The sequence below is a fragment of the Coloeus monedula genome, assembly GCF_965178545.1.
Source record: "Coloeus monedula genome assembly, chromosome: Z".
NCBI classification, from domain to species: Eukaryota; Metazoa; Chordata; class Aves; order Passeriformes; family Corvidae; genus Coloeus; species Coloeus monedula.
In genome coordinates, this window is record NC_138822.1 from 1,600,001 (window position 1) to 1,627,546 (window position 27,546).

Genomic DNA, 27,546 nt, shown 5'->3' on the forward strand with positions numbered 1-27,546 from the left:
AGTCGAGCAACAGTGATGGAGTTGCAGGCATGAGGTTTATGCTTTACGAGCCTGGTGAGGAATTACTCTGGGCTCCACTACCTCACATTGAATTGGGACATTGCAGCCCAGAAATCCTTTCCAAAGCTTTCTGTAGCCCCATGATTTCAGCTCTTCTGTCTGTCTGCTTTGTTGTTGTGTTTGCTCGACCTGCATGGTGCTTCATGTCTCCTGGGAGATGTGTCCAGAAGCCTCCTACCTCCACCCTGGGTGGTACAGATGATCCAAACGGGACATCCCGGGAGCCCAGAGGATGACTCCAGCAAACAGTCACACCCGGGACACTGAGCTCATCCAAACCTCTTCAGACCACGACCTTTTTAGTGCTGATGCCTGAATTTGGACGTGCTTGTGTGCTGGATGAAGGCGCATCCAGCCATGGTGCACAGAAAATTAGCCTTCATACAGAGCTCTGAAAAGATGTGAGGGCCAGAGAGGGAGAAGAGATTCTCACAGTAAATCAGGAATTGCAGTGGGTTGTTGAAAAGCTGTTGCTGAGCAGCCTAAAACCACCACAGCATCCGAGTCACCAGCCTTGGTGCTGCTCCTGACAAGCACCCACGGAAAATAAAGCAGGAAAAACGGCTTCAGTTGTTAGGAGGTTTTTAGATGTCCAGATAGAAACTGCAAAATGTTGCCTCAACAGAGCACCTGCCTGACTCACATCAGGAAGGATCTGAGCACATCCCAAAGCTTTCTCTTTGTGCTGTGACAGAGGTACTAACTTCTAGGGGCTAGGGACACTATAAATTTGTAGTATTTTCAAGCGAAATCATAACCTTTAGCAATGCTCGTAAACAGGGACTTTTTAAGAATTATAATACCACTGAAGTATTTTCAGCAAAGCACATTAATGTGGGTTATTGAAACTTAGTATCTCTCATCTGATTATGTGGTTCATTGAAATTTCCCTTCTCAAGGTATTTTTTAAAAGGAAGATTTCTATTACAGATCATGGTTTTGATGACTGAAATTAATGAGCTCCCCCAGAGACCCTTGGATATGTGTAAAATGTGTTCCTTTTTTACCCTCTTGTATTTTGATAGATGAAAAGAGACTTTTTCATGCTTCCTGACCAAACTTATTATTTGTGTGTCAAATTTACCGTACTTTTTTTTGCCATGTGTTTTCAAGACAATGTGAGATGGCAACAGATGAGCACCTGAGTTATCTCCAACAAATAAGTGTTGAGAATGAGACCTTATGGCAAACAGATTTTGCCATAACTTGATTCATTTCCCTGCAGGTTTGAAATAAGGGTGTTTTGTGGGGTAGTTTTGGGGGTTTTTTTTTGGTTTGTTTGTTTTTGTTTGGTTGGTTTTTTTTGTTGTTTGATGTTTAGGGTGGGCTTTTTTCTTTTTTGTTTTGGGTTTTTTTTGTTTGTTTGTTTTTCTTGTTTGGTTGGGTGTTTTGGTTTTGTTTTTTTTAGGGTTCTTTGTGTTTTTTGGCTTTTTTGGGGGGGGCTTTTGTTTGGTTTTTTTTTGTTGTTTTGTGGGGTGTTCTTGGTTTGGTTTGGTTGGGTTTTTTATTTTTTTTTAAATTAATGTATTGTATTTAAAAAACTTTTAGAAAAGGGTGATGTCAAGAAAAGAATACTTTGCAAATAGAAAACTCAGTGGTAATACAGCCTAGAAGGGTGAAATGTAAACTTCCTTACTGAGCTGAATACAATTTATAAATTTTGTGTAGCTGGATCTCAGCTTTTTGCTGGAGTTGTTTTAAATTGTGTCTTCATAAACACTTCCCATGGAGATATTCTTTGTAAAAATAAATGTTAATAACCAGCTGACAGAGAATTTATAGAACCTCGGTCTCAACTGCCTCTCGGCCCCAGGGGATTATGGTACAGTAAACCCAAATTTATACAAAGAATGAAATATACAGTAGGGCAGAACAAAGGGAATGGGGAATGGCTCTCGTTGTTTTCCGAAAATTAATATAGTGACATATTCCTATTGCTTTCAGCCAAGCAGATGCACGGACCGTAAATACCAGTGTTTAATTTTGGATCTCTGAGTGATCTAAAGAGATCTATTTCTCATGAAAAATGCCAGGCTCTGTACACAGGGTAACCTCAGCGTAGGTAGGAATGGTGTTTCCTCAGTTGCCTGTCAGGAATGACTTAATTCTGCTTTGGGGATACTGCCTGCATCCTCGGGATGTGTTAATTTCCATACCCATTCATTTAGAAGGCTCTGCCGAGGCTGTCAAAGAGATGCTAATTATTATCAGCCGTGGTGATCCCTGGGGAATTTTGCTGGGATTGAGAAACCATGAAATTGCTGGAGTTACACTACAGGCAGGGATTAAAGTGATGCGTTCTGCTCCCTCTCTGTTCTGTCCTTCCTCTGGCAGCTTGGGGGACAGCTCTCACAGGCAGTCCTGGTGCTCTTCAGGTGATAGTTTGGTGACCACTTGGTCCCCTCTCAGTCCATGTTTTGTGTAATATTGGTGCTGATTTTAAGTTAAGTCATCATCCAAGTTCAGTTGAGTAATTCCATGGAGCAGCATGGAGTTAAGGCAGAATTCAACCAGGGAGTTCTGCTCTGCTGACAGGAGGGCTCTGGGAGGAATTTAGGGGAGCTGCAATAGTGTTAGTATCTGAAAATCTGAACAGATTTTCCTAAGTCTTTCCTACTTGGATGAAAAAGAGAACTTTTCATTCAGAAGAGAAATTGAAATTGTCAGAATTCTGTGGTGCTGTTGATGAAATCTCCAGGATAGGAGATAATTTTAAATAAAGGCCTTTCTTCAGGATAAATGCCTATGTCCTTTAAAAATATTTCCTCTTCTATACCAGTCTGGAAAAGCTTTTTTTTTTTCTTAATCAGTGCAAGTTCTTTACTGTGATGAAACGAAATACATTGCATTTAGTGGTACAGGCTGAAAATGTGAATGTTCCTTGAATCCATTTGTTCATTTGTTATATCTTAAATATGTAACAGCAAGGTGAAGAGAAGTGGTGTCTGTGACTGTGTTTCCTATAGGCAAAACCTCATTAATTGCAGCTTTTTTCCCTGCCTCTGGTCCACCATTCATAATTTGGACATCAAGGCTGTGTATTCTGTCAGTGTGAAGTTAGGTCATTGCAGGCAAACAAATTCCTCAAATTTGGAAAACTTCTGCTCATTTTTTGCTTGCCTTTGTTCCTGTTTATATTTTTTTATGGCAAAACTAAGCTTTTGGTGCTGATTTTAGCCCTTTATTGCTGTACTGAGAGGATCTGGATCCTGTTTTCTCATTGACACTGCCATGAATAATTAGACAAGCCACAGCTGTAGAATGTTCCTTAGAGGTGATGATACAGAGACTGAAGGCGCACAGAGTTGGGTTTTTTTCAAGCTGAAAGTGGATGTGACAGGTTGGATGGTATTTCTTTTTAAACCATTGACTTCCGTATATCAAAATAAAGTAATGCAGAAGTGTGTTGTAGAATCTATCTGGACTGCCTGTCTATAACTAGACTACAGAAATTAATTTCTGTCGTTTCAGAGATCCCGATAGTTTATTTCCAAATGTCTTGAGGATGAGTCCTGGCATTTTTCTGTATTGAAGGCATCTTCTATTTCCAGGTCCCCAACATTGTGGGGCTGCATTGACTTAATTTCATCCTGGCTCTTCCAAACCAACCACAGCTATTTTTAGTTTTCAGTTATTTTCTAGAATATCCTATTGAGAAACTCCCTCGACCCACCAAATAATACCACTTCTCAAAATTACAAAAAAGAACCCCCAAAACAACAAGAAACCCTCCAACAAGCAGCAGTTTTTATTTAAAGTCTTTAATCTTCTTGCCACAAATATTCTTTTAGTATTTGAACTATGATCCCCTTCTTGCTGTCGTATCAATCTTATTTCTTGCAGTTACTCACCTGCAGGAAGTGTGTTATCTGTTGGGAATGTTTTCTTTTCTAAATCAATGTTTGGTGTAGGAGGTTTAATTACTGTTTTTCATCCAGCACTAGTCCTGTCTATGTTTAAATTGCAATATTCCTCTCAAAGGTACAACAATCATTCATACTGAATTACGTAATATAGAAGTAAGAAATTTAATTTCACAAGGACTCAAGAAACTTTGCTTCCTTAAAACGTTGCTTAAATTTAGACAGAAAATATTTCCAGAATGCAAAGCTAGGCTTGTGCCTAAGACTGTCTCTCATTTTTCCAAAAGGTTTCTACGTTGAGCAATGGATAATATTTTGCTGAAGCTTTCTTTGGCTTTTAGTCAAGTGCTATAAATGAATTCAGTAATGGGAGTTATTTTGGGCAGCAGTAGTGTGTGTGTGTTTAAAGTCCAGTGGTGATGCACGGTGCTGTGAGAATCAAGTGTATTCCATCTTTTCTTCAGCAGTTCTGAGAGTTTTGGCTTGAAAGAAAGAAGCAAACACAACAGAAAGCCCCAAGCTTGTGGTGATCAACCCTCACCCATGAGCCACTTTGCTGCTATTTGTGAGAATGAATTCTGGGCCACCCAAATGAGAAGAAGCATTTCCTTTGGTATTATTAAAAGAAATTTTTTTTTTTTTTTTTTTTTTTTTGAAACTAAAGAAGGGAAAAATCTTTTAAAAATTATTTTTAGACACGGAAGAGTTCTGTGTCTAAACAGCAAAAAAAATGCTGAGCATGAGGGCCGTGATCACCAAATTGCACAGGTGAAAACACAGGGACATTTTTTTACTAGGTTAGGAAAAAGTAGGTTTTTGTGTATGAGATTCACTTCTGGATCTACTTTTTGGCCAAAGAAGAGGGTGTGGTAGGAGAACAGCAAGAAGGAAGGACAGGAGTTACGACAGCAAAATTGTTCAGATCTGTTGGGTTCTTGACAGTAAACTGTTCTGTGTGTATTCATTATGAAGAGGCCAACTTTGGACAGTGATGTTGAGATATATAAAACAGTGTTTGTGCAAGTGTTGGACACACTGCCCCAGACAGGTAAAGAGTAACTATCATGAACATATATTCAGCACTGAACACTGGAAAAGTACGCATATGTAGTTAAAGTTTAGTACGGAGACTTCGGCTGTCGTTTAAACCTTCTCAGCATTTACTGTAGGAATGTATCTTGTCTGTGTTGGACTTTGGAACTTGTTAATTAGCTCGTGCCTTGGAAATACGTCAGCTAATACCTGTTGTCACCCTGCAAATTTCTGCAAGTCTGTGATGCAGTGTAGTGCGTGCTGGTGAATATTTAATATTATTGAATGTTAAGCATGTGCTTCACTGTGGTGCACTGGCTCCAGAGAGCTTCTGATTAATTTATCGGTGTTCTTGGCCAGAGACACGTTTCTTTGAGAAACAGTGAAAATGCCACTTGTGGGCTGTGTGTTACCTCCCTGCTTCATTTTCAGCACACGTGGATAACCAGTGTGAAAGGAATGGAGAAACAGGACTCGTGAAAACCTTTTGTATTGAATCTCTAATTATGGCGTCTGTCATCCACATGAGGATTAAACCTCCCTAAAATGCACAGAAACGTAATAAACAAGGAAGTTACCCTAATAGCATCAGCTTCAGTCACCACATTATTATTTAATATATTTCAGCTGAAGTTTGTGCTGTTCTGGATATCGTTGTCTTGAAAATTATAGGTAATTAAAGATTTCATTTTGAAAGCAGGAATACCAAATGAAAATATGCTGCAGGATGTTGATAGCTGGAATAAAAATGTCTGCATACCTTCTGAATGCATTTATAGGGTTTTTTTTATGGAGGGTTTTAGCTTAAGGAAGGATCTGTTTGTCCTGACATTTGAGTTTTGAGTAGGTGATTGTCAAAGCAGAGAGGGGTTTGTTGCTTAAGTGTACATAAAGCATATTGTATGAATTCACATGGTAATTTAAATAGGTAGGTGAACCTGGACAGAGCCTGCTTCACTCAGCTTCAGCAAAGGAGGCAGTGAAAATCCAGACAGATTGTCCAGTTTGGGGTTGCTGGTCTTTTTCTCCACTGGCTACAAAGATGCATCAAGGCAAGATTATCTTTCTGGTTTGAATTTTGAACTTGCCTTTATGTCACAAACTTCTCCCAGTTCTGAGGCCATCTTGGCAGTGCAGAGATTTTCATAAGAATGAAACAAAAAAGGGAATATTTTAGGGGTTGTCTTGAAACACTTCATGGTGGATTTCTTTTGACCTTGGGTGGTTTTCCTCTTGGCAGCTCCAGAACGAAGGGATTCCTCGCTCCTGGGTAGCCCAGACGTCATGGACCCAGCTCCGAGGAGAAAAAGAAGGCAAAGAACAGCAAAACCAGCAGGGACAGGAGCTAAGGTGGCTGCTTACGAGGCAGAGCAGCCAGCCCAGGAGAAGTAAGCAGGTTTTAAATGTACTGAAATGTTTTTCCATTCACAGGCATCATTGGGTTCATGGGATTCCAAACCCAGCTGGGCATGGACAGCCTCTGGTTGAGGAGGGAGGTTGGGCTTGGGCCCCCCTTCCAACCTCACCAGCCTGGGATTCTGCCTTTGGGATTTCAGTGGAAAGAGATTACCTCTTGATTCCATCTTTAATAGATTTTTCTGAAAATGAAATCTTCGGGCAGAAAAAATTTGTTCACTCTTAAACACAAAGGATTTGTAACACTTAAAAGTGTTTCTCTTCTTATATCCATTTCAACTTCTGGAAATATTTCCACATGTTCTGGGGGGTGCTTACAGGTCTGCATAGAGTTGCCTCAGAGATGCAATGGGATTGGTAGTATTTCCTTCAAAAACCTATTATTTTTCCTAAATATATGGCAAATTACATTTGAAAATACCTATTTTCCATTTCTATCTGTGATATTCCATGGACTATGAACTCTTTAAACTGCCGTGGACACAAGTAGATTACAAAGGCATTTCCCATGATTAGGAAAGTTTTCTGTTTAAATCAGCAGGAGAATTATCTCATTTTGACGTAGAAGGTTGTGGTTTGATGCCAGCTAGGAATGTTTGAATTTACAATCCTGTTTTATTAGTTAAAAAATTGCATTTTTTTAGGATGGCGTAGAAATGTGTCCCATCCTGCTTTTTTGTTCTTCTACATCCCAGTCCATTGCAATGAGAAATGCACTTTCCTCACTGTATTTGGTCAGTTTGATTTTGAAACTCTGCCTGCTTTTGCCTGAAATTCAGGTTCATTTTATTTAGTATTGATTGTTGAAGGAAAACCTATGGAGGCAAACTATTGCAAAGGAATATACAGAGGCCTTGGACTGAGTAATTGTCTGTTTATAAGTATCTGAGTGCTGTGGGGGGGTGGACAGCCAAGATGATACTGACATTTTTGTTTAAATTCTTCTAAATTTTAGTAGAAACAGTTATATTGTAACACTTGCCGTAGGGAACATCCATTCTATCAGCCTCTGTCTCCATTTTTCTGTTTTGCACTTTATGTGGCAGTAGCAGTTCTTGGGTTAGATAAGAAGATAGGAAATCTCTCCATTTACCTGAAACATTACAGAAACTGAACTGAAATAATTTCCACTTTACCTATTATTTTTCTCAACGTCACTGAGGTTTCTGAGCTTCATCTGAAATCTTTTGCCACCTGCTAATCAAGTTTTCAGTCAATTTGCTTGGCTAATAATTTTCAGTTCCCTTCAGCCTGTCAGAAGTGGGGAGATGCAGAATTAGCACCATGATCCAGTTCACAAATACAGGTGTTCTCTTTATGGAGCTTCTCAGGTAATTTGTACTGATGGAACGTGGTGCAAAGGGCTTTATCTTAAGCTGACAGCATGTCGGGGTCCTGCCCAAAATGTTTTCCAGTGTTGTGTCACTGAGCAAAAAAGGAAAAAAAAAAAAAATTATCAATTGTTTAATCCAAGCAAACCACCCTGGCCTACTGGGGTGGCAGGGGGGAAAAGTTAACCTTGAAATTCCTTTGCCTCTGGAAGTGCTCCATCACAAAACAGGGAGATGTGCAGCCCCTGAGAGCGTGTGGTGGTGTTGTGGGGTCAAGTGACAGATTGTGATCACGTCTGCAAATGCACCAGCGAGTCCTCCCTCGTTCCTGGGCTCTCCTGCTCAGACCTGCAGCAAGGGCTGGCTCCTTAATGTAAATACAAATGTAAATGCTCCAAGGCCAAGTCACACAAAATCCTCTCCCACGGTTCTTGCTTTAGCAAATAGAGCTTATTTAGAGTTGTTTCCCCGCGTGGAATTTCTGGTGGCATCAGCAGCGCTCGTTTCACGCTCTCCAGGTGAGGAAAAGGCTGCCACAAACCCAGCACCAAGCACCTGATGCTGCCCTAGAGCTGTTGCATCGTGCGTTGGTTGGTACAAGATCCTAAAAAAAAAAAGAGTTAAAAATACCTCTTTAGCAAAAGAAAGCATCCAAGTTTTTATTTTCCCTTTGGCTTTCAGGTTGTTTTTTGAAAACACAGTGTTTCTCAACGCAGTCAGTGTTATCACATAAGAAAAGTTGTGTCTTAAATTTTATATACTTCCTGTAAGACTTTACAGTATGCTAAGAAAGTAGCATTTGTCTTAAACTCAAGGGCATCTAAAGTAAATACTAAGTCATCAAAAACTAAAGGATTCTATTTTCTGCAAATATTTTAGATTTATGGATGTTGAGGCTAGTTGTGCAGCAATTCTCTGCTCCTTGGAATGAAAATATGCTCTTGGATATGACCAAAAATACTCAGAAGAATGCAAATAAAAATATGTTTGACAGAGAAATTAGAGCAAAAGGAGTGCTGCCTTTCTCATGCTTTGTGTGTGGGTGCAGTGGCAAGAAAAGGAGTTGAATTGTATTTATCCATATAGACATCTAGTATTACTGTGGCAATTTATTCAAGGGCTAAATCAACATTTTTAATGAAACTTGGCAATGTGCTTCAGATAATATTAAGCTTAGTGAAAGTAGCCATGAGAGCAGCAAAGAACTGAACCAGGATTGGTGGAACAAGGTTGCCAAATGAGCTGTTTAATTATTTGCTGAAAAAAAAAGATGTACTTTGGGATAAAGTGGAAATTTAGAATAATTAGTGGGTCAGCCAGCTGCCAAGAATGAGGTTTATCCAGCTCTCTAGCAGGTTGTTCTTAAATCTGAGATATCCAGTGAAGGAAAATGCTTCTTTAGGCAGACAGATGTTACTTTTAGTGAGTAATACCTGACCTATGACTCTTAATTTACACATTTAAAAAATGTGTCAGGACAAAAAGTAGATCTTACTGTTCAAAACACAATTGAGCCAGGAAGTAAAATTATTCTGATTCCAGTAAACTGTGATGGTCTTGGTGCATCTCTGTGACTTAATATCTGGCAATTTCCTAAGGTGCAAGGCAGAGATAATATGTAAGTCAAGTTAAGATGCAAATTCTGCTTTTCACAATTTGCATTTCATAATTGGAGGGGAAAAAAATTATTAAGAGCATTCCCAATCCACAGTTAGAAGTTATGCTTGTTGAGGCATTACCCAAATCTCTTCGGGGGCTGCATACGAATGGCACTGTTAGCTGTGTGGAATATGCATTCCGTATAGAGGCTTAGCTGTATGGCCTGTCAGCCTGAATCCTGTAAATAATTGGATGTTTCTGTAATGTTTTCACTTCAAAAGTGTTGGAACCTACTTGAGAGCAGATAGTACCCACCCAAGATGGGAAAATTTTTTATTTAATTTTAGAAATTAAGCGTAGTCCTTGAACGAAACCTGCAGTCACCGACTACAGTGGAACAGAGATGGAGTCTCTATAACTAAAATAAAAATAAATCCGGGAGAAGCTTCCATTTCTAGTACAAATTGCATCTTTCTGCTTTGATTTATCAAAATTGGTGTTTTCTTAATGAGTTAAGGAAAAACCTTTTCATTTCTGTCTTCCATTTTTTGCTAATAAAGGGCCTTCTGTGGTCCTCATACACACGTGTTTCCTGGGAGAAAGGCTTTGCTGGATAAGACTTGAAACTTCTACAAGTTATTCTGTATATTTCCAAGTATAATCCATTCCTGCTGTGCCAGGATATTCATAATTTCTTTGCTATTTAATGCATGCCTACTGTTGAGTGGATGTGCAATTACAGAAGTGGTTTGGGGGAAGGCATCTTAAATACAGGAAAAACATTATTATGGATGCAAATACACTGGATTCTCCTGAGAATAAGACTAGAAAAATTAAAAAAGAAAAGTCCTTACAGAGGAAGTGCTCTGTAATCCTGAGAAGCAAGTGTTACGAGATACTCTTAATCCAGCTGACTGAGAAGGAACAGGTATTATTTCCTTATCTTATTTTTTGGTAAGTATTGCCTGTTTGCCCCAAATACTGTGACTCTGACTTATTAGTTGTTTTACATGCCAAAAATTCCAGTTTTTTAAGTCTATTTTAGTACATTTCATGTCTCTGTCACTGCCTTATTATAATTTTTCTTTTTAATTGAAAACTGACTTTTGCTGGCTTGATACCTCTTGCTTGAGTGAAAAAATGGAGTGACTACCAGAATCAGGCCTGCATTTAAACTGAAGGAAAGAGACACTCTCCCTTACTTCACTGTGTTTGGCTTTGCTGAAATTTCGAGGTCAGTTTGATGGCACCTTTGCCACCGGTAATTAAATGATTTCTTTTTTTCCACATAAACCCTGCTTTTTCAGAGAGCTCAAAAAGGGTTCAACACATCTTTAGGAACTCTAAGAAATGGCCAAGCAAATCAGAGAAACGTAATCAGGTTTGTGAGTGTGTGTTTGAAGGTCCCAGGAGCTGCTGGGGGAGGTTTGTGCCGCCTGCATCGCCATCCCTTGCTCCATCAGAGGCCAAACTGGGAATGTGATTTTTACTTTAAACACGATTGTTACGGCGCACACACTCGCTGTTTGTTCTTCACTTCAGGGCCTAATTAAGCTTAGTCGTGTGTGTAATTGTGGGTACAGTGAGCTGCTGCATAGTTTTTGCTTCTAAATGATAAATGTGGATTTTTTTTCCCACTGTTCATGCTCTCCTCCCTTTCTGTACCTTCAAAAGGTTTTTTTTTTTTTTGAGTCTTCACAGATATATGTAATTTATTTGGAAAGAAATCCTTTAGCATTGTATCCCAATACTGTAATAAGCTGGACTTGCCTTTCTTTTGATAAACTTCCATCCCCTCAAAAGCACTCGGAGCCTGTGAGCTCCGGGGCTCCCTGGGGATCCTCTCTCTGCATTTGTTTAATTCATGGCTTGCGGTTCACATTTCTGAAGTTCTAATGCAAGGTTTATTTAGAGTGTGGTCTGCCACCACCAGTGACTCAGGTAGGAGAAACCACGGATCTGCACTGGAATCTGGCATTCCCAGAGGGTGACACACGGACTTCGGGTTTTCTGTCTCACACAACAACTGATTCTCCTCATGAAAGCTCAACCAAGCAAAAATTGGGTTCTGCTGAAAATGACATCATGACCTTCCATGCCCCAGAGGGGTTGTGAAGTCTACACCACAGATAGCCCCTTTTAGGGCAAGATGTACTTAAGAGCTCATGATGACATGCCACTTTTGTGTTCTTTTAACTGCATTTATTTAACACGATAGGATTAACACGATAGGAGAGGACTTTGCTGGTGTGGCAAACACTGCGATCACTGTGATCTTTCAGTCAGGCAGTGCAGTGAATGTGTACAGCAGTGAGAAGCTCATTCCTGCCATCATAAATTTATGGAATGCAATGTTTAGAAAGTTTTGGATGATCACTCATTCAGGCTGAAATGTAAACAAGAAATCTCTTAGAAGTGGGTGATTGGGTTGTATGAGCCTCTAATGTGAGTATTAAACCAAAAAAAATTTAAATAGTGAATTAAGGCATCTTTGTGATTCATGCATGCTCAGCATTCTCTTGAGCTTTTCAGTGGTTTCTTTCTTTCTTTCTTTCTTTCTTTCTTTCTTTCTTTCTTTCTTTCTTTCTTTCTTTCTTTCTTTCTTTCTTTCTTTCTTTCTCTTTCTTTCTTTCTTTCTTTCTTTCTTTCTTTCTTTCTTTCTTTCTTTCTTTCTTTCTTTCTCTTTCTTTCTTTCTTTCTTTCTTTCTCTTTCTTTCTTTCTTTCTTTCTTTCTTTCTCTTTCTTTCTTTCTTTCTTTCTTTCTTTCTTTCTTTCTCTTTCTTTCTTTTCTTTCTTTCTTTCTTTCTCTTTCTTTCTTTTCTTTCTTTCTTTCTTTCTTTCTTTCTTTCTTTCTTTCTTTCTTTCTCTTTCTTTCTTTCTTTTTCTTTCTTTCTTTCTTTCTTTCTTTCTTTCTTTCTTTCTTTCTTTCTTTCTCTTTCTTTCTTTTTTTCTTTCTTTCTTTCTTTCTTTCTTTCTTTCTCTTTCTTTCTTTCTTTCTCTTTCTTTCTTTCTTTCTTTCTTTCTTTCTTTCTTTCTTTCTTTCTTTCTTTCTTTCTTTCTTTCTTTCTTTCTTTCTTTCTTTCTTTCTTTCTTTCTTTCTTTCTTTCTTTCTTTCTTTCTTTCTTTCTTTCTTTCTTTCTTTCTTTCTTTCTTTCTTTCTTTCTTTCTTTCTTTCTTTCTTTCTTTCTTTCTTTCTTTCTTTCTTTCTTTCTTTCTTTCTTTCTTTCTTTCTTTCTTTCTTTCTTTCTTTCTTTCTTTCTTTCTTTCTTTCTTTCTTTCTTTCTTTCTTTCTTTCTTTCTTTCTTTCCCTCTCTCCCTCTCTCCCTCTCTCCCTCTCTCCCTCTCTCCCTCTCTCCCTCTCTCCCTCTCTCCCTCTCTCCCATCCCTCCTTTTCCATCTATTTTTGCTCCTTTCTCCCCTCCTTTGCTGTGACACTGGCAGCAGCAGTGTGACATCAGTCACACCAGACAGTTCTGCCCCACCTGAGCAAACACTGACAATATTACAGAACCTTTCTGTGGCCTGAGGGGAGCTTTGATAATTGACCCTCATCCTCTGAACACTCACCTGTGACTGTTCCAGGCTGGGGTGGGAAGGAGAGCTGTGTGGTGTGACCTGGGCAACAATGGGGGGCTGTCAGAGCCAAGAAAAAAAAAAAAAAGATAAAACCTTTGGTGACAATACTGCAAAAACTCTACAAGGCATGAATCGTTGTGGGAAAAAAGTGGTTGCAGAATATGTAGAGCAATGCTTCATTCAGCTCAAAGGAACGAGGCAGAAGTAAATGCAACAAAGTGCAGCTGTTTTCCTCTTGGTGGTACCTGTGCAGTGTCTTTTTTTAACTGAGCAGCAGATAATTAGGCTTCCACCATCCCCGTGGGAAGGGGTGATTTATTTCCATGGGAAGTGGAAGGAATTGGGATCCATGATCACCATTTCTCTCAGCTCCCCTGGGAAAGGTGGGAAAGGCCCAGGGCAGGAGAAGAATGAGCATTGTCTGCTGACCTCAGAGGTTGCCATCTCTCCTGGGGAAAGTCTGCCAGCTCTCCAGTTTGTAGCACATCTCACTGGTTTTTGTCACTGGTAATAGCCCAATAATTGAGTGCTGATGAAGGAGTTATTAGTCAGTCAGACTGACAGGACTCTACCCTCTCTTGTCTCAGGGCATGTTCCTTAGGTCAGGGTTTTATTGCTGTGACAAATCTGGTGAGATATGTGTCTCCAATGATTCATCTATAATGTATTTCAGTGAAACAGTTCAAGAAAATTTATTTCATATTTCAGGCTGTGAGACTACAAGAGAAGAGCTTAAAAATTGGAAATTATACCTTCTTCCTCCATTACCTTTGTGGTAAACTTTTTGATGCTTTTCCTTTGCCTTTTCAACAAAGGTTTTAAATGGAGTGGCGTTTGGCCTGAGCTTTTTATTTTAAGCCCCTCTTAGGTAGGTTGTGGGTTGGAATGGTTTAATTTATCACACTATGCATTAGTTTTGTTAAATCCTGAGAACCTCGATGGGGTGTTGTAATGTGGGAGGCCAAAGAATTTCTCCTCAGAGGTAAATTACACTAAGAAGGAGGGAAGACTGCGTGTGGTTGAGGTAACCAGCGGTGCTGGAACAGTTGCTGGCTTTTGAAGTAGACCATGCTCCAACATTTTCAGCCTTTGAGGGGAAAGGGTGAGAAGCTGAGAAAAGGAGATGGTATTAAAAACAACAAAGAAGGCAATATTTGAAATTCCACGTACATCCCTGTGATCAGGGTACGGGAGCAAACCTGCACTTTCTGTGTGAGCGCTTCTTGATGGTGCCATTAAACCTCAATTTCCCAAAGCAGCTTCTCAGGCAGAATTATTTTCACATTTTTTGTAACAGGAAGGAGCAGGTAATGTAGGTGCCTGAGATTTTGATGACGTGTTGGCAGGAGATTGAGGTTAGGCTGATGAAAAGCCCAAGCAGCCTGCTTGCCACCTCAGCCCTGATGTCAGAGATAGCATGGGCCAGAATAAGAGGAAAGCTTGTCTGTAGTAATGACACAAAGCTGCCTGAAGTATCTGTTTCTGTTGTTCTTTGGACTGAACACAAAGTAAGTTTTTTTTACTGCATTGAATTGGAGTATTCTGTGTGGCACAACTGTCTGTGAAGGCCAGGAATCCCTTAAATCATGATGGACCCCAGGAAACAGGCTGGAGAAAAGCCTGTACACAGAAATGCACTGAAACTCATGATCTGGGAAATGATTCCACAAACTCTTGCAAGTGCTGCTTGCTCTACTCAGGTGATTGCTCTGTTCAGTGTGCTTTTCAGAACTCAGACTCACTGCATGAAGCTGTTAATCTTTCTGGTTTTATTTCTATTCATCCCTTTTTCTTTACTTAACTTTTCACCCTTTTTTTTCCTCCCAGAAATGTCCCACCTCAGCAAAGTAGGGCTAAAGAGCTACCATTTAGATTTAGCAAGACTTTCCAATTTCTTTATGCTAAAATAAGTGCTTAATCCTCTGCTTAAAATCCACATAATTAAATGCATAGGACTTATTTTTCCTGTAGTGACTTTACTCCTCAAGCAGTGGTGGCTGTGTCTAGATTGTCTATTTTTCTTCACCTGCTTAATTGCAGTGGTTACTGTTGATTGTGAAGACCTACATCCAGCCAGTGAGAAATATTTTATCAGATTTGGGTGTCCTTCCAGACCTCTTGTGTGTGATGCTTAAGGATGCTCTTGAAACTGAAAAGGATACAGGTATTAGGACATTTTCTGTTCCAGAATGGTTGAATTCTAGTGCAAAAACAGAGGAAAAAGGGGAAAAGGGCTTGTAGTGAATTTATTTTAATCCAGTTCCTGCCTCGGAATGGCTTGGAGAAGGAGCAGGGAAAGGTCTAGAGCACAGAAAAGGGTGAGAGGTTACTCTGGACACGTCTCTGAGCAGACACAGGAGGGGGAAATGTGGTGAGAGGCACTGGTGGTGCATTTATTTTCCTATTTACCATGTATCTATGTCTCCCCAAGAGCAGTAAATCATGCCCTGGATGTCCATGACAATGAATTTCTGATGATGTTTAGAGCATCCCCAGATCTGGTCAGAGTGGATAAATATTAATGAATTTATGCACTGTGACTAATACATATGGGCTGTGCAAATGCACTTCCATGGATGAGGGGACTCATCTGTTTCTGTCAACAGAATTCCTGTGGCATTAATCAGGACCCCTTTTTGATGAGTTCTGCCATCTGTGGCAGGGCATATAGCACATACTCATGCACCAGTCCAAAAACTTAGAGAATTAGAGACAGGAGTTGCACAAATCAGGTCTCTCTTAAAATTATTTAACTAATAAGATCTTTCAGTCTCCTCGAACATAAATAAAAATATCCTCATTAGAAGCTGCAGGAGGTGCAGAATTAGATCAATATGAGCCTTGTTAACACAGAATGTTGCTGACACACTCCCTTGAGTGCTTAATAACACTTAAAATAATTCCTTACTTTATTCATCTGTCAAACCATTCATAACAATTGTCATGGAGCTGTTGCATCACTCAAGCTTGAACATACAACCAGCAATTTGAAAGCTAATTGCATGCTTGTATTTTCCTCAGATGGTTTTCTGCATATCAGCTGTTGTAAGTGGACTGGGTGTAAAACTGGAGGAAAATGGTCAGTATTCAAAAATGATCAGCAACAGAGTCAATGTCATAATGAATCCTAAATAGCAGATTTTATTTAGGGATAAAAGGAAAGGCTCTTTTCAAAATTATTTTAATGATTCAAAGTACTGAGGTGAATTAAAATCTGACAGTGGTGTATTGGTATTTCATCCTGTACATTTAGAATGAACACAGTAATAATTACCAAATTCAAAGAAAATGGGACAAATGGGCATGAAAACTCCACTCTTTGGTGAGGGTGAGTTTCATTCTAGGTCTTATGCCAGAAAGAGATGAGATTTCTTGTGCACTTCTTTAAAAGGTGTTAATTATTCAGGAGCGTAGAAATAAATATTTTATATTCCACTTATATGGATCCCCCAAGGAGTATTTGACATCAAAGTAAGAGATCTGTCTGTTAAATTAAAAAATGGTACCTCTGGCCCTGTGTTTATCTATAAAAGATAAAGAAAGTGTTTAACTTGAAAAAATAATTTATGAGACGGTTGTTGAAAAAGATGCTAATTGTAGAAAAAGGTTGAAAGAAATTTGTTTTATGTTGTGGAAGCTCACAGAGATGTGATTTTTCTTAAGATGTCACAGAACACAGAGAATGTTTACTGAATTTGGCATGAGTTTGAAAAAAGCTGGGGTTTTTGTTTTGGTTCTTTTTACATATTGAGAAGTTCTCCTCATAGTAATTAAAATTACCAGGTTCTGGACTATGATTTGGCCACAGGAATAAACTTTTATCAACACCTTGTTCATATTGTAATCTTCCCCACTCCCCAGATTCCTGAGCAACTCTATAAAATATTTTCACAGGGGTTATTTTTTGTTCAGAGAGGAAAATGGTTCATTATTCATCACTTCAGTGTGTCCGCCACAACTGGCTAAACCTTGAAGTTGCACAAGTGTAAAACTGGAGCAGAGTGGTGATAAATCATTTGGTTTCTGCTGGGGATGTGAACCATCCAGAGAGTTACTGCTTTAGCCCCTCTGGAGTTGCTCCTTGGGTAGCTGTTAAACTGAATTCTACTTCTATTAAACCATCCCGAAAAGTTTGATATCTTTGTAAAGAAAACTTCCAATCCTTGAAGCAAAAACTCACCTAGAAAAGCATTTGTACAAGGAGTAAACCTACTGGATTTGCTGTTTGTCACAAGTACAAAATTATTTTCCTGTTCAAGTGCTGTGACAGTGTCAAACTGTTCTGGAACACCACAAAAGAGTATCTTGGTATTGAAACTCCCCTCTAGTTGTATATTTGTGTAGCTACAGCATTGACTAAAACTGTTAAATGAAAAAAAAAAAGATTATACCCAGTTGTGTTGACAAATAAGCTCAGAACCTGAGCAAGTGTTTGTAAAAACAGATTTGAAGACACAAAGAGAAGATGTCCAAATAAAAATAAAATGTTGTCAGGATGTGATGAGTTCCCTGTTGACTCTTTAAATGATGCAAAATTTGTGTGCTCCAGAGTTTTAAAAAGAGGCAAAAATGTCAATTTTTTATCAAGGTTACTGAGAGCCATGCCAGAGGTAAATGTATAAGCAAAATGTCCAAACAAGTATCCCCCAGCCAGTGATGGTGGCGAGGGAGAGAAGCAAGGGGAAGGACAGGAGGAGAAGAGAGCAAAGCATTCTTTCTACAGAAACATGAAGTTTGTGCAACTTCCCTGTGGGGTATGAGTTGTCCTTCCCAAATCTGGGAACAACGGGGGTCGTTTGGGACAACGAGCTATGTCTGTGAGCAGGTGGTGGCTGATGTGGGTCAATAAAGGGAATAATGCAGCAGGAGACTGGGGGAAATCATGTCAAGGCACTGAAAGAAGCAGGGTTGGGATTGTGGGGGCTGGAGGGTTTGTGGGGACATTGAATTTGGTTTTAGAGGGATGTTGTGTTACCCAAGTGAGTCTTCATCCACTCTTCTGTGTGACACCTCTCAGTCTCCTGTTTGCCTTCCCACTTTCTGCTCTCCAGCACGCTTGAGAGGCAGAGAATGGTGGGCTCCTGTGTGCCTGATATGCATCTACACCTTTTCTGCTCTAGCTGACACCAAATCAACCATCACATCTGGGGGCAGGAGGAGGAACGCTCGTTGGGCTCTTTGCTCAGCATGGCTGGGTGCAGGATGTTGCCAGAGACCACAATCCTCCGTTCACAGCTTCTCTCATGCGATGGTTTGCAAGGCTGAGGTATTCCTGATGCTGTTATAACCTTTCCTTGAGCTAGATTTACAAAAAAAAGGCCAGTTTTTCATGTTACCCCGAGGCGGTGTTAGCCAGACACTCCCTGTTCTCATGGTTTTGTTCACACCACTCCCAGCTCTGCACCAACTCCTGTGTCTTGACATGTTCCCATTCTGGCAAGCTAAAAATACACCACAGTTCCATTATATCTAACCTCTCTGTTGCTGAGGTCCCTTTGCAAAACCGGCCCACATGTGGGCAAAGCACATTGGAATATGGTGACACGTGTAATTTTCAGACACTACTGGAGTTTCATGACGCATCAGCCAAAACACGTATTTCTATTCAAAGGAGGAAATATGCAGGTGAAAGGAAAAAAACTAATTTGAGGGAGATTTGTATTGGTAAAGTTAATTGCTGAGATTACAGGTAGTAGACAGGCTTGGATGTTGTTGGACAGGTGGGCTTGTGTGTCCTATGCAAGCCTCTCAAATTTCTTGAATCACCCTGAATCTAAGCTGGCTATTCATATTTTTATTTCACACCTTCACTTTTTTTTTTTTCCTTAACAGACATTCCTGTCTTCAGTAATATTTAGTGTTTATTTTTAAGCACTCACTTGCTATGTATTTATAAAGGGCATTACCTTGGCATCAGAAAGCTGAGTGTCAGTTAGGGCTTCCAAATCATTCACCTTAAAACTTCTGTCACACCTGAAATTGCTGTTCCTTAGCAGGGCACCAACATTCCAAATGTAATTGAGTTCTCTGCTTATACATATATTTCTTGGCCGAGTCATGTTGACAAGTGCTTTTCATCTTGAAAACTTTCCAGTTGTTCAGACTTAGCTAATTTGACGTGGAATTTGGAAAATGAGTTGAGCTAGAGCCTGGTGCTGCCTGCACGAAGGTGCACCTGTGTGGAGGTTTACCTGCTACCACCTGACATCTCCAAATATTATTCTTCCATTGTATGTTCTCACAAAAGTAGGTTGTCTCATGTAACACAGTCTCCATTGTCCCCTGGAGCAAAACGTGACTGCCTTAATACAGGTGAAGAAAAGAGGAAGAAAGGAGAAATCAGATGGTTTTTAAGAGCAATTTCACCTAAACATTTAGCTGATGGAAACAGAAACGTAAGATCCACAGCTGTAGGTTTTTTTTTCCTTGAGGCAGCTCATAACCTAGGCAGTGGCATCCTGGAATGGCTTCTGGAATCCAGTGTCCCCCTTTTGTGGTGTCTAATTCAGGTAATTCCCTCAGCCCAGGTTTAGGTCTGGTCCTGTCTGGCAGAGATGCCAACCTCAGCATGCTGCAGAACACACCTCAGTGGGCTCCTGGTAGACCAAGCTCATCTGGAGATGTCAGTAATTTTATACAATAATTTACAGGTTATTGGCTTCAATGTTGGTTGTGTCGAAACACCATTGAAGTACAAAATTCCAAATGAATAGTGGAGATTATTTATAAGCCAAGACAAGATCTACAGTCTTGAAAGCCTAGTGCTCTTCATACTTAAGACTCAGTTAAGGACAGGAGAGTGACAGGACATAATCAGGGTCCTCAGTCTTTAATGAGTTCCTACAGACATTATTAACATGTCAGTTCTTCATTTGTGTTATTGTGGATCTGCTCATGGAGAAGGATTTGCAAGCCTTAGATGAGAAGGTGGATTGTTGGGTTTTGTTTGGTTTTGTTTGGTTTGGTTTTGTTTTGTTTTCTTTTGATGGGGTTTATTTTCCTAAGACAGTTTTGCACTATGCAAAATTAATTTTCAGTGAGCCAAGGAAGTAATCAGTGCTGCAGGACAGGATATTACTGGGATATAATTGAAAAATTAAACTTCTATTATAAATGTGCAAGCAAGACACCTCCCTATACCTCTGTGTCTTTCTTCTCAGCAACAGGATAATTTTAATTTATACTGCTTTACTCTCCTTCCTTATCTTGTTTTCAATATAGTGCTGTATTTATTTTCTCACATTTCATCTTTCAGCAAAATGAATTTTCCTGCCAGTAACCAAGCTGTCAGATAAATTACAATAAAATTTGTTTGTTAACCTGAAAAAGAAACCAAAGGAGTAATCCATATTAAAGTACACAGCTGCAATTCCATATTCCATCTGTACATGAAGCTTACATGAGAGCTCCCTGATAATGCCAACTCTGAAGCTGCTGTTTTTATTTTAACACTCCCTGATTTCACAAGAATTTTGCTCTAGATATTATTGCACACAAATTAAATGAAACAGTGCAGGGATTCTCCACCGGGCAAGTATTCAAAAAAAAAAAAAAAAAGGTAATATGTTGACAATAAATACCTTTTTAATTGGATAAATAAGACAAGCTCCTGGATGAATTATGACTGATAGGTGATAAAGCTCTCTGGTGTTTAATTATAGATGAACTGACACCACGAGGATGGTGCAGATGTGTGAGAAGGGCTTAGGCAGCAGCTTCAGTTTTATTAAAAAACACTTCAGAAGAAAACTTAATTATCCACAGGCAGTGGATGGATATAGATAGGGGACAGAAGAATTCTTGGTCTGTTGAGAGATGGCAATAAGCAAACTGGCAGGGGGCAGGGTTTAGAGCCGGATGGTTTCCTGTTCCTTTCCTGCAGCTCAGGTTGTGCCTGGCTGCTGGCTGGACCTCTCCATCCCTCTGTCCCTGCCACACTTAGCAAGACAGGGCTGTCAGTGTTCCCCCACACTGGGAGGTTTCCAAAGTCACAAATTGTGACAAAATTTGAGAAGTGTCCATCTTGTGTCATTTCATGCTTTCTGGTGCTGTGAGAAGCGTGGGAATGTTAGTCCAACCTCCTTTTCCCAGCAAAATTCCTTCTTCTTCCTGACTGCTTCAGGCACTCTAAACTATCCTGTGCCAACTGTAGGCTGTTCTCTGGAGTACTTTGGTGCCAGAGGGCAGGATGATGAGCTGTGTCTGGTTGAAAGAGACTAAAGGATGAGGAGTGAGCTGAGCTATGGCTTTATCTTCTTCCTGCTTGCCAGGTCAACTCGTGCTTGGACGGTTTAAGGGGTCAGTGGCAACTTTGGGCTGAGAAAGTCAGGGCTGTTCAGCCTGGAGAAGTTAATGTGGAGAACTCACAGCCCCTTCCAGGACCTGGAGGGGATGTAGGGAACCTGGAGAGGGGACTCTTCATCTGGAATGGAGGGCCAGGACACAGGGAATGGCTTCCCAGTGCCAGGGGGCAGGGCTGGATGGGAGATTGGGCAGGAATTGTTCCCTGGCAGGGTGGGCAGGCCCTGGCACAGGGTGCCCAGAGCAGCTGGGGCTGCCCCTGCATCCCTGGCAGTGTCCAAGGCCAGGCTGAACTGGGGCTGGGAACAGCCTGGGACAGTGGGAGGTGTCCCTGCCCATGGCTGGGGTGGCACTGGATGGGCTGTAAGTCCCTTCCAACCCAAACCATTGCAGGATTCCATGATTCTGTGAATCATAGGGAAATAATCCACTCCATCTATGTCTTTAACTTAGGCCAGTTGAGCCCTCCATCAATTCATCTGAAAATAAAAAGTCTGCTAGAGTAATTTTTAATTCTGAATTAAAATTTATTTTTAAACTGTGAAGCCATCACTGGAATATTTATGCATTTTCTTTTTTTGTCTCGTAATCTATTAATTAACAGTGCACACTTTGAAATAGACACCTTTTTCTTCCTTTTCTATTTTAATCCTTATCTCTGCTTCCTCATACCTTCAGCCTGCTGAGTACGCCCACTGCTTCCCCCTGAAGCTAATGTGAGAATTTAAAATTCAAATTACTGACAGCAGTGGATTGCTGTTCAAACAAGGCATCTCAGTGTTCTCAAACACCTTGATGAGTTATGCATTCAGTGGGTGTTGGATCAATGAAATCTTTAGTGTGTTTTTATTTATAGTCTCTTTCCCATTAGTGGAGTTGCCTTCTACTTCATCCCTGAAGCCCAGCCTGACAATTGCTGTGGTGTTTCAGGTATTGTATACACTCACCTCTGAAATACAAAGAACAGAGTAATAAATACTGCATGCATGACATGTGGTCCCCAGACTTATTAATCAACGCAGAAGGTTAACTGCTTGCATTCAGAAGCATTCAGAAAAACACAAATATTTTCCCTGAAAGGCAGTGAAGAGATCTTAAATTTTATTGTACCATGTATTCAAGTATTCCACGCAACTAATTGTGATATTAAATGTTGGAAAGCTGTTTTACAGGTGCCTTTATAGCCCTAACCAGAAAGAAAGATTTCTTATCCGTCCATTTGCTGTTTTAGTAATTAAAAGAAAAATTACATAAACCCCATTATCTGAATAAAATATATGCTTACCAGAGTTCCAAGCATAAGAGAATGAGTCTGTAGAAAGGGGATCACTTGGATTCGGGAAAATTTTTTTTTTAACAGACACATGACCAATGTAGTGTGATTAAATGGATGAGTATAGATATCTACTGAGTCAGAAATAAATATTGTTAAATGTGTGGGCCCAGCCAGATCTCTTCGTCTCCTCAGTTATAAAAATCATTTTGAAGGGGGATACTTTTTTAGCCTTTGAATGGTTTGTTTGTACACTCATCAGTCAGGAGCTACTGCAGAGGGCTCACCTGCCAGGATCCCTCCACAGGGCCCCCAGTTTCCTGCTTTTTTAATCACACTGTGTCATTGTGTGTGTGGTTTCCTGAGGATTTCAGTCTGAAAGCAGGTGAGCCTAAAAACATTAATTGTGGCAGACTAAATCCCCTGATATTTCAGAAGGAAGCTCTGATGTTGGGCAACACCTCAACTACATGGATCTGCTGGATTTTTACTTTTGTGGATTGAAATTTGAATTTCTCATTGTACATTCCACAGGGCTTACTTTTGGCAGGTGGCTTTGCTGTGTAAGAAAACACCCAGCCAAAACTGTAAGTTTGCAGTTCTTGGATAACCTGCAGGGTTTTGGTGAAGGTCTTCTTTGGTTAGGAATCACAGAATATCCTGAGCTGGAAGGGACCCACAGGGATGATCCAGTCCCACCCCTGGCCCTGCCCAGACCCCCCAACAACCCCACCCTGGGCATCCCTGGCAGCGCTGTCCATATGCTCCTGGAGCTCTGGCAGCCTTTGCCCTGGTCAAATGCCAAGCAAAACTGCATCTGTATTTCTTTTACATAGCATTAATTTTTTTGTTTGGGAAACAAGAGGGCATTTTGTCCTCCAACATGAAAGAATAATGATGGAAAATGGAATTACTGATCTCCCTTCCTGTGGTCACAGCAACGATTAGGACTTGCATCAGAAGATACCTTTGTAAAGAGGCAGTCTGCAAAAGCTTAAAGCCAACCCAAAAGGCAGTGGCAACAATGTAAATTCATCCTAGTTTGGAATTTGGCCTACGACATCCACTCAGGTCGATGGGAACAAGGGAAGATTGGAAGCCACAGCGCCCTGTGGCTCCCTGCAGGACTGTGAGGATGCAGGGATGGTGCAGGCTTTATCTCTGAACAATTGTCTGCCCTTCTCAGAAGGCTGAACGGGGCAGGAATGTGTCTCCTTTCCAAGAGAAGGGTTTTTGTGGCAGAATATTGAAGCACAGGCTGCGTTTTTGGTGTGGATGGGAGCAGTCATGGTGACATCCAGGACAGGAGGCTGGGATGTGATACCTGGGGCTGGTGTGTGGTGAGGACATCAGCACCCCTGTGATGCCCTACTGAACCCACCAGCTGGGGCTAAACTGGGCTTAAATATTTGCATCTCTGCCTTGGGCTAGTGAAAGCACAATGATACAACAAGCAATGCACAAGAAATGCTGATGACAGGCAGACAATGCTTGTGGTGCAGCTGTGAGGAAGTACTGAGTTCTCAAATACGGATTATCTTTGAATTTGTGCTCGCTGGTAATCCACTGTAATTCCCATTAAACAAGCATTGTGAACAGCCTGTTGTTTTTACAGGAGTTAGATGAGGATCTTAATGAATTAAAAATGTACCACATCTATCTGCGGAGGAAAAGCTTTCATCTCCACTCCCTCAGGTCCCAGTGCCCTCCTGGGGAGAATGGTCACCTGCTGAATTGACCAGAATAAAGTGCTGGAAATTGCTTAATAGGAGGAGAAGCAATTCATCACTAATCTGTTTCAGGCTTGCCAGAGGTGATTTCTCAAACTGAGCTGCGGCTGCTGGAGCTCAGAGGGATGGCGAGCGAAAATGGGCAGGTGGAATTACATCAACATAAAACCTGCTTGCCAGGAGCTGCCTGCCCAGGAGGGAGGTTCTGGAGGGCAGAAGTGCTGTTTAGGCATGTATCTCCCCTTGGCTATCAGTGGAAGGGAGATGTGTAATCATCCATGACTGGCAAATTTAAAAAACCTCTTCCTTCACCTTCCGAACAAACTGTCGGAATAGGAAGTTTGAATTTCAGCAGAGTGAATATAATGAGGTCAGGGCAGCTGCAGAGCACTAATCATTCTTCAGAAAAAGGCCACTCTGTGCTCTCAGTGTGAAACATTTCCCGTCCTCAGACATGCATTTTATCCCCTTTTTGTCTGGCTTTTGCAAGTGGACGGCTTAGTCACCCTGGTATTAACAGTTCTTGTATTCTAGACCTTGCTATAAGCTTGGTTACGTAGGCAAATTATTGCAAAATAAGCTATTTGTTTAATCAGTGAATGTAAAGAGCAGTGGTATTGCACAAGTCCCTGAATGACACACTGACTCCATAATTATCCCGTTTTATGCTCCAGCTCTCCCCAGCTCCAGAGGAGGCAAACCCAGACCCTGTGGATGCTCCCTTAGCACAGGAGTCTCCACCTGAGGAACTGTTCTCCTGTTGTTCTTCCTGGGTGTTTGAAAAATAGAAAAGTCCTGACTGTGTCAAGACCTTAGAAAAATGTTGTTTTATCCAGTACATGTTCTGCTCTATAAGCTTTCCAATAGTGTTAATTTCTGGGAGGTAGTTCAGCCTGATCAGCTTTGAGAAAAAATGTCTCTGGAGCTGGGAAACGTGATCATTTTCCTTGCTAGGAGCCAAAGTAATCTTATTTAAACTTTGGTTTATTTCAGAGGCTGGGCAACGTTAGTAAAGTTATGTGATTTGTGCGTAAACTGTTACTATGTTTGGCATTCAGCTATCTGATCTGTATTTTTTAATATTTCTGCAGCTTAGCCCACAGGACTGCAGCACCAGCTAAAAGTGAGTAACGTTACAGGGCAGGATCTGTGGTGCTGCTCAGCCCGTGCGCAGCACAGCTGGAGACATAATGCGAAAAGTATTGGAATTATTACGGAAAACATGAAGAGTTCTTATGAGAACTGCAGGCTCCTGAGGCACAAGAAACTGTACCATATGTGAGGCTGGCAGAGAGAGGCTTTTTGGGGGAATATAGTCCTTGGAGGAACCAGTCCTGACAGTTTATCAAAGGCATAAAGCAAGACAAACTGGGAAAAGTAAACAGAGCGACAGAGCCGCCTTTGTCGGGACAGGTTTGGGATACAATGGGTGATGTTGTTGTTGCTTCCTGAGTGATCCTGTCCCATCCCTGCCAGCCAAGAGCTTTTAGTGCGCCTGATTACCTCTCTTTCATCTCACTGCCCCTCTCCTCAGGTGGGGCAAGAGGGGGGCATGAAATGACGGAGTCTGCCCCGGAGCTGAGGCTGCTGCGCTGGAAGCTGTTCTGTAAATTGCCCGTCTTCTGTGCGTTTGTCTCACCCTGATGCCAGAATTCAGGTCAGGACCAGTAAAGCAGGAGGTTCACCAGCCCCTTAAGACTGGGTTTGTAATGGTGTTTTGTTCCTGTGGATGCAGGGTGATGTTCTCTGGGATAGCTGTGTGTGCCTTGGCTCGCGGGTTCCCAGGGGGACGATTTGCTGGGTTCACTCAGCCTGTAAGGAAAGAAATAAACCTGTAACATCTGCAGAGTCGTAAACATCTTGAATAAAAAATAAATAAATAAATAAATTGTGTTGCTAAGTATCAGGAGTGAAGGTTTTCTTCACTCCTGTAGGCCTCATCTCACACAGAAATGACTATAAAGCCTTACATGCCCTGAGAAATGTGCCTGTGGTCGTTTTCAGCCACTGCACATGCATTCTGTAATGGTACCCATTCTTAGAAATACTCTGTTTTCAATATAGAGAAATCCTTAAAAAGGCAGAATAGAGCAAATTTGGATGGGGAAAAAAAAGTGTCTGGATACGTTACATATTATATACAGATCATCTGGAACATCTTTGCTCTCTCCGCCAGGAGTTGAGAAATTTTCTTCCAAGATAATTTTGCTGTTGTAAGAATTCTTTCAGCCCATAAAAACCTTGAAAAGCTGCTTGTTCCTATTCTGCCTGCAGGCAGATTACAAAACTTGCTGCTCTGAAGAGAAAGAGGACCTGACACTTTTATACTTTCATGGCTTTGGTAATGGATTGTGCGTGGGGGATGCAGGGAGGATAAAAGGAGGTGGTGAATTTCCATCTTTTCTTGCACATTTTACAGTTGAAGGCAAAAATCTAGCATACTGAGGGTCTGCAGGGCAGTAAGAAAATGAAAAAATTTTTTTTTCTTTATTCAGTTCATTACAAGCTGCAGGAGGACCACTGGAATTGTGGCTCATGCCAAACTGCTTGGCTGGGAGAGCAGGGAATGCAGACACTCAAAACCTGTAAACTCTGTCTTTTCTGTGGAAAGGTGCTTTGTTTTAGCTTTTTTTTTTTTTTTTTTTTAAACTATTGGCTTGAATAATACCTGCTAACTATAATTAGAAAGTCATATTTGCAAATGCAGTAAATTGAGTCTAACTATGAAGCACAGCTCTAGAGAAAGGACCAGCCAAGCACTAAGAACCACAAAAGGGAGCTGGGTGATGCTCCAGAGCCCTGTTCCTGTTTACTGGCGGTGCAAGTGGAGGCTGGGAGCTGCCTGCTGCTCCTTTGCTTCTCTAAAGTGCAGCAGTGAGCTGTAAAACTGATCCAATGAAAGCCCTTAAGGTCTAGTGGGCAATCACCAAAACAAAAGGTACAGTTTTCTTTCAGCCCAACCAGCACAACGTTTCTTTGATTAGACAGCTGAACCTCGAGTAAATAAAGGAAGAAGATCATCACTTGCTCTTACTTGGGGAGCAATTAATAGTCCTTTGATAACAGACTATTTCCTTTTTTCCGGCTTTTGCTTTGCCCTTCCTTTCCTTTTGCTGGTTAAGCACTCTCAATAGAATTTCGTTTAAAATTGTGGGCAGTAGAAATCGTGATGGTTTTTATCTCTTCCAGGTGATTAGTTTTGTTTAGTTTGGTTGGGGTTTTTTTTTTTCTGTTTTGTTCTTGGTTTTTGTGTATGTGGGAGACAAAGGTTACCTTTCTAAAAAGAAAAATGTGGAAGGTTTTCTCACATTATTTCTTACTTTTCCTCCCCTAACTAACACAATTAGGCTGAAATGTCTTGTATA

The 27,546-nt window shown here is 40.7% G+C and overlaps 1 protein-coding gene across 1 annotated transcript in view; it reads left to right on the forward strand.

The window, feature by feature from the left end:
- Positions 1-27,546, forward strand: part of XRCC4 (X-ray repair cross complementing 4) — a 142,012-nt gene that overhangs the window by 82,831 nt on the left and 31,635 nt on the right. Inside the window, exon 7 of the mRNA XM_082301978.1 lies at positions 6,196-6,343. Within this exon, the coding sequence (XP_082158104.1) occupies positions 6,196-6,343 (148 nt within the window). The remainder of the gene's footprint in view (positions 1-6,195; positions 6,344-27,546) is intronic.